Here is a 15509-nt window from a genome sequence, read left to right on the forward strand (position 1 = left end):
GAGCGCACAAACTTCCAAAAGTTTCTCAAGCTGCTATTCAGGGAAAGCTCTGTAGCATAAATATAATCATCATAACACTGTCTTTTTAAGGATTTACATCTAGCCCTAATATTACAAAACTTAACATAATCAGAGTTCAATTTTGTGTTCATATATTGCTTATGCAATTTTTTCTTTTCAACAATCATAGTTTTAAGTTCTGTTGAAAACCAAATCGGAAATTTTTTAGTTGAATATTTTTTCAAAGGAACATAAAGATCAATGCACAAATAAATTATTTCATAAAAAATATTAATAATTTCATTAACAGATCTGTTTAAGAATAAAACGTCCCAATTAAAGCTTGAAAGAAAGGTTGAAACCAAATTAAAATCCACTGAGCTAAAGTCTCTATAAAAACCCTTCCCAATAATCTTACCATTCCTAGCCCGAGTCACTGCAAGAGTAAAAGATAAGGGTACCTGTCAGGTATTACGATAGCTGCCTCAGCCAAGGAAATGTCTAGATTCTGGTCCTCACTGAAGATCAAGTCCAGCATACAGTTGGTTACATTTCTAATAGTATTGACCTGGTATAAGTTGTGATAAGAGCACATAACTGAGACGGCTTCAATGGCTTCCACTTCGTTGGGTGATGCAGGTTGCACAGCAGTGCCAACAGAACTGAGTCCTTCGACAGACCAGGCAGCATGAGTCAAGTTAAAATCACCAAGAATGCATAGCCTACAATGGGGAAGATCATCACATAGCTTGTCCAGAGATTCACTAAATGCAACATAACACTCTAGAGCTGCCCTGGGAGGAAAATATCCAGTGCCCACAACAACTTGTTGCTCCCCTGAGCCAACCAAGACAAACAGATGTATTTTCGCCAAAACACCTTTTAGCGGAGTAAAAAATACAATAAAAGTAGCTCCCTTCTTAAAAAAAATAAAATCGGCTTAGAACCAGATGAAACCTTTACCAAATCATTAATTAGGTTATTGTACATACGAAATGGGCATTTACGACTTTTTTTAGTGGTACCGAGTTTTATAAAATGGAGAATATTGCAAAAAGGCAAGAATTAAAAAAAAGTGCTTTTTAACCTTAATCTTTTAATATCTCTGGAACTTTTTAACATATTCAAAAGATCTTTTTTTTGTTTTAATGAGAATACATAAGCGCTGAAAACTGCGATAAAATAAATCCAAAAAACGTTTCTTTTTAATAATATAACATTTAAAAATCATTAAAATTATATTTTCTGCAATGAACTTTTGAGCAAAAAATTTAAAAAAAATAAAGAAAAATTAACATCCGTACAAACAGGTTAGTATAAAATTTTAATTATAACTACGGAAAGTTTTTTATATTAAAAAGTTGAGAAAAATATACATAAAAGTAATTTTTTAAATTAACTCTTAGTGGGTGCAAATAAAGGTTAAAATTGGATAAATTTATAAATATTTTCCGCCGTATGCAACATCTTTTAACTAATAGCAGTGACAAGTTTGGTTTTTATTACATTGATTAAATGAATTTAAATTAACTTTTAACTGAAAGTGGTGGGCGATGTAATACAACCACTAAAGTTTTCTGTAACTCTATCAATCGTGTATCAATTAATTATCACATGGGATGTGACAAGTTTGACCATTTAGAGTTAGCTAGTGCAGTTTTTAAAATACTTAATACATTTATTAAAATCCTCCTTTTAGATAAGTTTTAGTAAATTACACGTGTAACTTTTTATTCTAGGAACAGGTAAAGGTACGCACGAAAAAATTATTAATGCAGCACAAAAACGGGAAGATATTTCTATGATTTCAAAGCTATGTGGATACGAGGATTTATTTGCTTATGATGCCAAATATCATAAACGATGCTATAGTCACTATATATCTAAAAAGAATATTCAGGCATTTAGAAGCAAAAAACAAACAATTAAACTTAGGAAATAAAACTCTGTTATCACCAAAAAAAAAGTCCCCAACGAAACAAGATAATTCCGTGGAGAAGTCAGATTCAACGAGTGAATCTGAATTAAATTATTTAGATCATGAGCCATATTTTCAAGAAAATAAAGTTCGTATCTTACACAGAGCGGCTAGAATATTAAAGAATCAAATGCGCGAATTTCAATCCAAGCGGAAAGAATTTCCCATTCCTGAGGACATAAATGAGAGAATTTTTAAAGAACAAGTTCCTAAAACGTTGCTTCAATTTATTTCTTGTTTTAGGTGCATATATCAACTAAAAATTTGGTATAACAGTCACATACCATATAGGAATTTTGAAGACCCAAGAAAATATGGATGGACAAATGATATAGAGTCTAATATATGGACTCCAATATTTGCGACACATCAGGATCCCGTCCCAAAGGAACTACGGAAAATGTTAGTTCTTCGATGTTCCGATGGAAACTGCAACACTGAAAAGGGTATATGTGTATCCCAGGGTTTGAAGTGTTATAACGAATGTAACTGTAAATTTTGTGGCAACAAAGACATTATAGACCCACCAGATTCATTGGAAACACAAAATGATGAGGAGTATTAAAAATTAAAGTTTGTTTAATTAAAATATTCAAATAAATTATTTTTTTAAGTTTACTTAAGAATCTTAAGTTATTATTCACCAACTTCATTTATAAATTATTCGTAGATGGTTAATAAATGGCGGCAGTTGGAAGTACGTTCGGCCGGCAACGGTATAGAGCGCGGCAATTTCCACCTATACACGTTACCTTAAACAATCATATTTCAAAAACTATTTCGGATAAAAACCTGTGGCTTTTTTTTAAAACTTTCTTATGGTTTTTTCTACATTTCATTCGTAGCATGTATGGCAAAATTCATTATAATAAATAAGTTTATCGCTTGCTGAAAAATTCAATACCAACAATATAAATTTTATAATTTTCATGTTTTTTATTAACAAGAATAGAAGTTTTCTGCAATTATTTTACTGCAGTTGTTAGCGCTTATATATGCCCTTTAAGCAAAAAAAAAAGAAAATTTGGCTATATGAATTAGTTTCGGAGATATTGGCAGTTTAATGTATAATGGTAACATTTTTGAATGAAACAATTTTTTTTTAATTCTGATTTTAAAAAACTCGCTACCATTAAAAAAAGTCGTAATTACCCATTTCGTATGTGCAATAACCAAACTAATGATTTTGTAAAGGTTTCATCTGGTTCTAAGTCGGAAAAAAAATTGAAACATTTTAACCCGTTATTTACTCCGCTATTTTTTTTTCGTTGCGTCATCTCACCTCAGCACCGTGGGGGAGATGGATTTTGTAAACTATTTTTATTTTTTTTGTGAATTATAAGTTTTATTTTTTAATGCATTTAATTGCTTAATACATGTTTCTAAACTCAATAAAGATTCTAATACAACATATAGAAATGTTACCATGACTTTTTAAAACCTGGGACATCTATCCTCGAATTACCCTATTTAAAAAAAATATGAAGATGTAAAGGGGCACTATTAAAATTCTTGGTCGCACTTACCCCACCTTACCTTATGTGCATACCTACCGAGCGCGATTGCCTTATTTTTCACAGCCTATTCAACTACATTTCATAAAAAGGCATAATTTTTACGCATAATTAATGATTCTCTTATTACCTGAATCGTATTTGTCATAAATCACCGCAATATCCGCTTCGGCGGGAGTGTCGTAGGTGGCGCTCCAAAACTTCCGGGTAAAAACAGCATCAACGTCGACGATTTGGCGCTTTAAAATCTAAAACACGAATAAATTAATAATGAACTCGTAAATATTTATATTTTGTAAAGTGAATTTTCGGGAGAAATAAGACCTTTGTTTCACCTTCATCTTATAATCATAAATATTTATTTAATTCACCTGAAATAGGAAGATCTTGGGTTTGTCTTTTAATGTCGGACAGTTCGGTGCGGTAAACCTGCTCCAAACGTGCCTTATGTCCACGTTTTTGTATTCCACTTTGGCGAACACCATCATCAATCCTTCGTACTTATTTGTTACAATTTTATCTTGGACTAAAACACAAAAAGAAAAGTTTTCTATAGTTCTTATTCCTTATCGGATCTCCTTAGGGAACTCAGAGTTATGGTCTAAGCTGCTATAGCTATTTAAACCAGTTTCTGCGTCCTCATCTCTAGTATATATGTAAACTGAGCAAGGGATTATATTTTAATAAACTTCAGCAACACCCTATTTAGTAATACAATTAGGAGTTCGAAAAAATAATTTAAGCAACTATAAAAAAGATATGACACTTTTAAAGTATACAAAAACGTGTATATAGCGCCCTCTACACGTGCGATTCCTTTTAACATTAAATATGAATTTATATTATCAAAAAACCTCCAAATATCTGCATAACTACCAAAATTATTAAGAAAAAACAAAAATAAAACTTAAACTGTAACACCCTGTAGCTTAGAAATTAAGCATTTGCGGACATAGGTTAATAAGGACTTATTATATTTAAGCAAGGAAACTCCCTCTGAATTTTTTCGCAATATTAATGAAATACCCTGTATATCAGAGACAGGGATGAAGAAAGTGATTTGAACGGCAGCTTAGCGTCTAAACGCGTCCTGAAGGAACTCAGGGGACACGAAGGAAGAAGAAGACATACGTCATAATTTTTTTTTTGAGGATTTATTATGGAGAGCCACACTTGAATTTGAAATTGAAAAATTGACGTTTCGAGTCGGAAGAGAATGGTCATAATCGATTTTTTTTTTTTTTTCATACTTGCATTTTGTTGGAAGTGGTCAAAATAAAGAAGGGTGTGGCTTATATAGGGTCATCTTTTATTTCCCCTTAAGTCAGATTTTGAAATTTAATAAAATTATTGAGTGTCTGGAAGAGTAGTGACATAGGGTAAATTTGGGCCTGGCTTATACAGGGTGACACAGAAAAAAAAACACTTAATAACTTTTTTACTTTTCAAGATAAACAAATGAAATTTGGTATATCGAAGAATAGTTCGATGGCCTAGGCGCAATACCTCGTATCAAAATTTTAGGAGACACAAAAAACTGTATTTTTTTGTTACTACAAGGCACTTCTATGCAATTTTTATTTACCTTGCTAAAAATTGCATTTGTTAGACACCTTTATTTACAACAATATTTTACATTAATTTTTTTAGCTATACGGTTTAATACGTGGTATTGCTTATTGAATCACATGTTGATAAGTGCTATTTGCCCAAGAATACAATAAAAATAAAATGCAACAGATCCTATAAAAAATTTAAATTAAAATATTTATTAGAGTTTACATGAACTTACAGGAACAAGGAACCGTTAATCTTAGTTGTGTCCAAAAATAAAACATTATTATCTGTAATAACTCCTTATTACTTTTAGCCTAAATTTTGTTCTTAAAGGCTGTGAATTTGTAAATTTTTTTAATGAAAAAGGGAACATAAAGAATAACATTACAAATTGAACTTCAATCTAATTATAGTATGAGTATGAGTAATACGTACGAGTATATAACTTAAATCTTTTGTGGTAACTCATAAACTAAAACATAATATATTATTGTATTAATTAGTCTTGTTTAAATTGCAAAAAAGCGTAAAAAACTATGAAACTCTGGCGAAAGTGTAGATTTTATTTCCTGAAGGTGTGTGAATTTTTAAGCAGATATTTTAAGTTTTTTATGGAACAAACTTTCAACTACCTAGTTAAAATCATTAATTTCTTTGGATCTTTGCGGTAAATATCGAATTTGATCGGAAAAGTCAATTTTATATCCAATGGTGCTATCAGGAGAATAAAAGTAGTTCTCTTAGATTAATGACAGTGGGATCATCGGTACACCGCCCTGGTCTTATGCTTCTGTACCACATGAGATTTTTATTAGCGTAGGTTTTAAATATTTCATGTGTCAATATTTCTGCAATTAATGGGGTCGGCTTTTTTTGCTTCGTGGGTTTTGGTAATGTAATCATATGGTAATGAAATTTCTCGATTTTTTAGTTTTCTCTCTATCAGGCAATGGACAGCATCGCACTCCATTTGGGTGTGCCCGGGTTCCAGATATTTTTTGTGCCACAGGTTTTTTTAACAGAATATTGCAGTAGTGAATTTGAGTACCACATTCCGAGCCGTACCCATCACTCCAAAATATCACTGGTAAATCGTCTTGACAGTACTTTTCCAAATGATTAATAATAATTGTAGTAAATATGGAAGAACATAAATCCCCCTCAACTTCACTCCACCAACACTTGCAGCATTCATGAGTTTTTAAATTATAAATGGTAAAATTGTGAACCTTTAATCTAGTTTTGAAGTAAAACTTATTGGCGTTATTTACAGGACACATCTTCACTGCTTGAACATCCATAACAAACACATGATATTTACCTTCTTTGGCTTTCTCTTTATCTATATTTTTTGCCTGTCTTGCTTTCTCTTTAAGAGAAATGTGAATATTGTATTCTGTTGTTTCAATATTTCCTGCTCTATAAGCAACACAGGTATTGCATTGATCTTTTTTCGGAGTATACAGTGCTATGTTAAGATCCTCAAATAACTCGGAAAAGCACCAATAACTTAAAACCTTTTGTTTATCTTCCTGACACTTTTCTTGGTATAGTTTATATAAGTTTGCCTTTGAATGAAAATCATATTCAAGGTAATTAAATGTGATACTTGGAATTTTATTAGGTATTTCGATAGCAAAAAATATTCTGAAAACCATGAAACTCTATAGATATTTCTTACTTTTTGTCCTATACTCGTAGAAAAAATCAAAAAATCAGTAATCACGGAAAAATAGTTTTCATTGCATTTTATGACTTATAGCGTTTACATGTCTATTTAAAATGTCCAAACTATTAATTTTGGCATTTATCTAATTTAAATTTTTAAGTAGTACATTATTGGGAACAACCACTTTTAAAATGCCTTTTCGTTTTTCTAATAATTTGATATGATTATTTTTTAACGGATTTAATAATTAAGGTCAATAAAAATAGCACAAATTTATTCAGTAGCAAAAAGCTTGCTATGACACGCCCGCCTAATTTTCTTTAACTGACATAACGCATTATATTTTGTCAAACGACATACATATTACTATTTGAGAATAAAAGAACAAATTTTTCAATGCAAAATTTTTTTTAATAACTTAATACTACATATTTTATTTAGCATTTACCTAACACAACATAGGTACACATAAACGGTTAATAAACAGAAAAAAATTTTAGGTTTATAAATTATTCTAATTTAAAACTGTTTACATGTATTGTTACAAATGACCTTTTTGTCTCATAAAAATGCGTATGCGCGGTATTATATATAATACAGGGTTTCCATCTACAGGGTGTTCCGTTGATCATGTTACAAACTTCTAGGGCAGATAGAAAACGTCAAAAGAAAAACAAAAGTTCATATATACATGGGTCCGGAAAAGCTTCCTCAGGGAGCTAGAGCTCTTTGAAAATAACCTTTAAAAACTAGTTTTCTTTTAATAGCTCCGGAACTACTTTAGCTACCGCAACCAATTTTGGGAGGTAAATTATTGTTAGTACGTTTATTCTTTTGAACCTACTAAATAAAAAAAATATTTACCAGGGGCTTCAGAATCAGGGGGGTATTTGGTAAATTTAGGCCCATTTCTTTAAGATTAAGACTTTAATTTCTGCCCGTTTGGGCATTAGATTATGATGTTCCTATGCTTTTTACATAAAAAAGTGCTCTTAGTAAAAGTCGGTAAATATCACCGTTTTTGTGGAAATTGACTAAAACCAAACTAAGATACAGCACCTGAATTAATTATTTTAATAATAATAATAATGCTAATTTATTGCCACTGTCAGTATTTTTTAAATTTGTCACTGTCAGTATTTTTTACATGATATTAATTCCCTTTTTATTACGGTTAAGTAATGGAAGATTACACTTTTGCTGAATACTTCGATATGCTTTTAATTTATGGGGAAGTTCGATGTAATGGTAGAGCTGCTTCTCGAATATATGAAGAGCGGTTTCCCGAAAGGCGAATCCCAGCTCACACACTTTTTGAATGGGTCAATCAACGGCTCAGGGAGACTGGCTCCGTTAAAATAAAACGCCAAGATAATGGCGCGCAAAGGAACATCCCAATCCCGGATTTTGAGGAAGAAGTGCTTCAGCGATTTGAAGATAACCTATCAGTAAGTACTCGAGCAGTAGCTGATGCGATGCATGTAAATCATGTTAGGGTATGGAATGTTGTTAAGGAACAGCTTCTTCGGCCCTACCACCTGAAAAGGTGTAATTATCAATAAGGACCCAATGATTTTATGCCCCGCGTGAATTTTTGCCAGTGGTTTCTTGACCGGTGTACAGAAGAACCGCAATTTAGAATTCTAAGAATAATCATGTGTGGAGTGAGGAAAACCCTTATGGTATTCATTTTAGGAGCTATCAACATAAGTTTTCGATCAATATGTGGGCCGGCATTGTTGGAGAACGCTTAATTGGTCCAATTATGTTGCCTCCTCGTTTAACGGGAAATATTTATTTAAATTTTTTAAGAAATGTACTGCCAGAACTATTAGATGATCTGCCCCTAAATATACGACAGAACTTATGGCTACAACACGATGGAGCGCCAGCTCATTTTTCACTTATTGTCCGCGTGTTTATAAATGAAAATTTTGGAAGGCGCTGGATTGGCCGCGGAGGCCCTGTCACCTGGCCAGCGCGCTCACCAGTTTTGACACCCTTAGATTTTTTTCTTTGGGGGCATATGAAAAGTCTCGTATATGAAACTCCAGTCGAGCCAGAAGAAGACCTGGTGGCCAGAATTTCCGTAGCTGCTGAAGTAATCCAAACCACGCCTGATATTTTTAACCACGTCAACCTTAATATGGTTCGTAGATACAATAAATGTATTGATCGTGGCGGCCGGCATCTTGAGCAATTAATATCTTAAGTTTATTTTTGTAATACCAATCTTTAATAAAATTTGTTTACGTTTCTAAAATTGTTAATTTGTTGGTTTTTTATTACACTTAAAATCATTTAAACATTTTATGCCTCAAGGTAATTAAAGTGACAGTTAATTAATTCGAGTACCAATTTAATAAAGTGGCTACCTTAACTTTTTTGAAACATTTATTTTTTATTTACGCCAGATTTTTTTTTTAATTGTTTATTAATAATAATAGGTAATTCATTTTTGTATCTCATAACTTGCTTTTCGTCAATTTTCACAAAAACGGTGATATTTACCATTTACCGACTTTTACTAAGAGCACCTTTTTTATGTAAAAAGCATAGGAACATCATAATCTAATGCCCAAACGGCCAGAAATTAAAGTCTTAAAGAAATGGGCCTAAATTTACCAAATACCCCCCTGATTCTAAAGCCCCTGGTAAATATTTTTTTTTATTTAGTAGGTTCAAAAGAATAAACGTACTAACAATAATTTACCTCCCAAAATTGGTTGCGGTAGCTAAACTGCACTGCTAAGACAGGAAGTCGTATGTGAAAAAACAACATTTAGAGATAATAAGCAATTTGTAAATAATTATGTGCCATCCCTGTTTGTTGCCAATTGCTTTATTGTTTAATATTTATTTTTGTAAATAACTATAAAAAACAACTTTAAGATGTTTTAAGCATTTTGTTTAATGATAATTTGCAGAAAAAAAAACTTTTGTTGGATACGACATTTGGGTCTTAGTAAAAGAAAACATCTTATAATTTTTATACTAAATAAATTTGCTGTAAAATAATAATAAACCTAATTTATAAATTAAAATAAATAGTTAAAAGTATGGAAATATAAGATATATTAATGAAAATAAGTATAACAAGTACATTAATAAGATGAGCTATTCACTATCATAATTTTCTGCTTCTCTTGATTCTGGCAAATTGTGCCAAAAGGACATCCTATTTGATGGTATGATTTCTTGCAACTTTTGCAGTAATTTAGCTTTCCTCTCTTTTTCAATACCTTTGGGGGCCAATCTTATGGTGGGTTTTGGTAGGTCACTTTTAAATTGTTTTGCCGATAAAAAATTTAGTTCTATTAATTTACCACTGAATTTTGTTTTGTTGAGGTTTTTAGATTCCCTTTTAAATAAGGCTTTGGTATAATTTGATTCATCTTAAATCTAGACGAAAAATCATCAAAATTATAAAAATCATTTAAATTCATTTCGAATACCTCAACCCTTGAACTTTTTGATTTTTTAACACATAATTTAAAATCATCAAAATCCAAAACTTTGCCTGTTTGTTTTAAGGACTTTTCCACCTGATGGTGGAAAGAGTTAGCAGACATAAAAGTGTGGCCAGTTTGCAAATATTTTTTTTTAGTAAATTTAGATTAACCTCTGCTGAATTTATTAAATAAATAAAAAACAATACAAAGCCAAATTCTTATTTTGGGCGGCGCAATTATCTAGCCAAAGTGTTATTTCTTGTGTTATTCTTTGTGGTGAAACAAGAGAAATTTGTAGAATGTTAAGATAATATCAGATTTACTCCTTCCGGCCACTCCTTCATGCCAAATAATAGCTACTGGTTTGTTTTTTACAGATTGCTTGCCGAGGGTAACGAAACCTCATTAAAACAAATAATCCGAGGAGTAAAAATAATTTCTTTAAACATCTCACAGCGTGGTAGCATTATAACCTACAAACGTAATATAAAATTTATTGTACGGTTTAACATAAAAAATAACATAAGTACCTTCTGTAAATCTGCAGAAATATATAATGATTCAGAGTTTACTGCAGTAAAAGACGCGTCTTTTTTATACTCATTTCTCGCCTCTACGGCATTTTCATAGTGAATTTTCCATTTTTCACAATCTTCACAGTCAGAGTTGAGATTTTCTTTGTCATGTTTTGTATTTTTAGAATGAAGATTAAATGTTTCGCATTGCCAACACTCTTCATGGCCCAACGTTGCAAAAGAAATATTCATCTCAACTACTTGTTGGCGATAAAGTTCGTATGAAATATTTATGTTAGGGTATTTTTAAAAAAAATCTTGATGCATTAATTTAATATTAATGTCGCTTGGAAGATATTTCCTATTGGGCGCATGCTCCCTTCTATAATGGGATATTCTTGGACCAAAGGAATTTATGTGATCAATAATCTGTTGTCTGTCAATTTTTTTCTCAGAAGGGTGTCCTCGCTTTAATGGTTTTACAAGTAAACTTTTCGAGTCAGTTTTATCCAATACATCTCTAATTATTCGATCATTATAAACTTTAAAACCTAAAATTGCCAAAAAAAAATTTTTGCACACATTTACGTCAGTCCCTGTATTAGATTTTAAGTAATAAACTACTGTGTGATTACGCCTAGAATCTCCATCTTTAGTTTTTCTTTTTTTATTCATTCTCTTTGCAGAACTAAAAATGAATTGGCGTTGTTCTTTATTTGTTAAATGCCAAAATTCTTTATTAATAGTTATTTACCTGTCTTTACCAATTTTTTGAGAGCACTTTTTTATGCAATTTTCCTTGCATGTTTCCTGTATACTGTGTTTTGCAATTTTTTCATCCCGTTTCTGATTTTTCGGGTCCTCTAAAGATGTGTTATATCATTTCCTTTTTCGAACTTTTCCATCCTTCGTAAATTTATTCAGCTGGTTTTGCTCACATTCTTTAATAACATTTTCTATCATAATATTTATTAAACCCGCGATAAATTAATTTGGATTTTCAGTTAGGCAACTTTTTGCCAATATTCCTTGAGGCTTACAAATAATTATGCCCGAAATAATATTAATTTTGGGTTTTTTATTTGAGAACCAGTATTTTCTAACACTACAAATAAATAAAATAGTATAAGTATTTATTAATATACTTTTTAACTTTACCACATTTAGGTTTTTGTATCTTCATTTTCTTTGCTTGCTCTGGAATAAAATCTGGATCATCCGGATCATCTAAACTATCGGCATTATTAATCTTGCTGTTTACGTTGTCATATTTTTTTACTCTAAATAAGGACTTTTTTTGTAGTTCCAGCTCTTTATTAAGCGCTAGTGTAACTAACTTTTTGCATCTCTCCGACATCTAGCATAAATAAGCACATATTATAATATATTACAAAGTGAAAATAGTAATGTTCAATAACATACCTTAAATAGTTTTAAGTTTTATTTAAACTAACATATTTTAGTAATTTAACATAAGTATATTTTGCTGGTAAATGAAGTGTTGTCCTCAAACAATAACCAAATATCTATTAGGAAGATAGCTCAAACGACAAATATGTCAAAAAGTAAAGTACATAAAATTCTAAAAATAATTAAGTTTAAACCCTACAAAATTCAAACTTTCCAAAAAATAGAAAATCGCGCCCTTGAAAAAAGATATTTAAAGTGCGAAATACTATTAGATCTTTTTAGAAATGAGCCGGATATCAATTTAATATAATGTCTGATGAGGCAACATTTCACATCAGTGGTCGAGTAAATAAGCATAACTGTCGAATTTGGGGAGATGAAAATCCTCGAGTGTATATAACGAATTTGAAAGAGATTCTCCTAAGCTGAACGTTTGGTGTGCAGTATCGAAATCTCAAATTTATGGGCCATTTTTTTTTCAAGAAGCAACAGTGAATGGAAACAATTACACCGATATGTTGGAAACCATTTTTTTATCCTCAACTTCAGCAGGATGGAATTTTAGACACGGTCTACTTCCAGCAAGACGGTGCATTACCACACTTCTCCAGAGTCGCAAGGGATTCCTTAGATTACTTTTGGAAACAGATGGATAGGGCGAGCAGGTCCATTTCAGATTTTTTTGTATTATGGGGATATGTAAAAGACCGTTGCTACAATCCAACCCCAAGAAATTTGGATGAACTGCGCAACAACATAGTAAACGTTGTCAACCAAATTACACCGCGAATGCTACAAACTACAAAACGCCTTCGGCAATACTTATTTCTCCGTCTACATTTGTGTTCCGAGCAAAATGGGGGTCATATTCAGCAGCTAATTTATTAGTTATAAATTAAAATTAATTTCTTCAATTGTTTGCTGTTAAAATTGTTGTAAATAGTTGTAATTTAATACATAGAATAAATACTTTTTATAGACATGGCAATAGCGCAAATTATTTAATTATGATCATGCTAAAGCGATACATAGGCAATTACCAGAAAATGTTCATCAATTACCAAATATGTATTCTAGGAAAATTTTCAAAAAGGTGTCATTTATTAAAATTGTCTCTGTAAAAAAAAATAATGAATTTAAGACAATTTATACATTTTCGGAAAGGGGATTTAACAGGCTTTCATGTGTAATTAAAAAGTACAGGGTGTTACATTTTTAAAAAGGCCTTTGAAAATCATCAATTTTTTTCCTCCTATTTCAGGTAAATTTTGAAACTTGGCAACACTGTCAAAAAAAACTTTAAAAATATTGATGAAGTTCTGTGAAAACCGCACATTGTTGTCATTTTTCGTTCTCGACTTATAAGCAGTTAAAATTTGTCAGTTTATAAATGAACACCCTGTATTTTAAATATTAGCAAATTTATTTAAATAACAAATAATAATTGCGCTTGACAAGATGCGTCTATTTATGTCACTTACTTTTTTTCTCCTTATAAGCTTATTTATCAACCGATTTTTAAAAGATCATATCAAATTATTGGAAAAAGAAACTGCATTTCAAAAGTGGTTGTTCCCAGTAATGTCCTATTTAAAAAAATTTATTAAATGTTAAAATTCCTTGGTTGGACATTTTAAATAGGCGTGTACACGATTTAAGTCATAAAATGCAATGAAAACTAGTTTTCCGTGATTACTTGATTAAAAAATTAAACTTTCAACGCATTCATGGCACACTATTTTAAAATTTAAAAAAAAATATTTGTTTTTGTAAGTATTTTGTTTTTTTCTATGAGTAAAAAACAAAAAGAAGCAACTACAGTATTATTATTTTCTATCGAAATATGTAATAATATACCAAGTGTCCCATTTAAAATAAGAAAGTCACTTCTGGTTAAACTGGAAGTGATGAAAAAAATATGAATATGTCAAAAGATGCTCTTATAACAATTCCATCGATATACCAAATTTCATTTGTTTATCTTAAAGAGTAAAATACTTATTCAGTGTTCCCTTTTTCCCGTGTCACCCGGTACAAGCATCCTCTGATATTCCAAAATAGCGCCATCTTGAAAGAGAATAATTCAACGTACTTTATATTATGATTTAAAAACATTTGCGTCACTACTTAGATCTAAAACAAAATATGATATGTTTTGATAAAAGGTAAATCACATTTGAAAAAGCATAACTAATAATTCTGCAAAAAACTCGTTAAAAGATTAGATTATAATAAAAGTAAAGTATGCATTTTTGGGAATCCCCGTCGTGAAAGTTAACAACTCGGGAAATAATATGAATATAGGAAAAAGGGTGAATGTAAAAGATAAATTGTTTGTTTTTACTTTTTACCTTATTGCCCTTTGTCATCTGATTACCTTTTGCCAACCAATCGCCGTCCGGTGGACTCTTGTCGAATCGTTGTTTTTCATGAAGTGTTACGTCCACCACAAAGCCCAATTCTAACAAAAAGTCCCTAAAAGCCTTCGCCTCCCCGTCTTTTTCACTATAAAACATCTCGACCAGGAACTTTCGGTTGTCATCTCGCTCGTACTCGTCCGGAATTAAATCGACGGCCGGTTTGACCTCAATGTCTTCCTCATATTGCTCAATAAACGAGCCTTTTCTATATCGTGAGTCCATAATCAGACACGTTAGTAGCACCTTTCTTTTGAGCACTGCCGTGCGCGATCCCGCGCCAATGCACTCCATTATGATAATTTATCTAACGATGGTGCTTTTGATAAGATAACGTCGTGTTACTGGTGGCAGCTTTGTGTCGATCGAAAATAAGTAAAAAATTTACTTAAAAAAAGTTGGCACTTGAACGGAATGATTAATCGATGAACATCGTGTTTTTTTTTTATTGATGAGTATATAGTTGTTTCTGGAACACAAAGGGATTTTTTCTTAGAACATTGAAAGACTAGAATTAGCATTGTCGTGGAACTATGGGCAGTGTGTTTGCTTGCAACGTCTCAACAAAAAAATTGTAGGAATCTACTCCCAAACAGGATTAGTCTAAGAGCTGGCTACGTAGGTCGACGGGTCACTCGGTAAACGTGAAATTTTGTTAGATACAGGCTCGCTTGTTACTGACATAGCAAGGGGCAGACCGTCAGAACTTGCCCTGTAACATGTAATTTTTTTATGAAAATTTTTTGATTAGGTACAAAGCTGACAATTTGCACTAGTATAGGAGACGATATTAGAAAATAGGAAAAAAATTGTCAGAAGTCTACGCGGAAGATAAAGGGTCGTCAGAAGTCAGTAATATTGCAAAAATTTTCGCAACAATTTTGTCACTAGGTACACTTCTGATATTTTGCATACTTATTTTATAATTCAAATTGAAATTACCTGCAAGTCGTCAGAAGACCAGGGGGAAGAATAACGGAGATATAATTAATAATAT

The 15509-nt window shown here is 31.5% G+C and overlaps 1 protein-coding gene across 2 annotated transcripts in view; it reads right to left on the reverse strand.

The window, feature by feature from the left end:
- LOC126745772 (uncharacterized) overlaps positions 1–14821 on the reverse strand; it is a 36817-nt gene extending 21996 nt beyond the window's left edge. For both annotated transcript variants that reach the window (XM_050453772.1, XM_050453764.1), the window contains exons 1-3: positions 14473–14821; positions 3864–4018; positions 3623–3740 (exon numbers count right to left, since the gene is read on the reverse strand). In XM_050453772.1, coding sequence (XP_050309729.1) covers positions 3623–3740; positions 3864–4018; positions 14473–14806 — 607 coding nt within the window. In that variant the 5' untranslated portion in view covers positions 14807–14821. The remainder of the gene's footprint in view (positions 1–3622; positions 3741–3863; positions 4019–14472) is intronic.
- Between the last annotated feature and the right edge of the window lie 688 nt (positions 14822–15509).

Source organism: Anthonomus grandis, chromosome 1, assembly GCF_022605725.1.
Source record: "Anthonomus grandis grandis chromosome 1, icAntGran1.3, whole genome shotgun sequence".
NCBI classification, from domain to species: domain Eukaryota; kingdom Metazoa; phylum Arthropoda; class Insecta; order Coleoptera; family Curculionidae; genus Anthonomus; species Anthonomus grandis.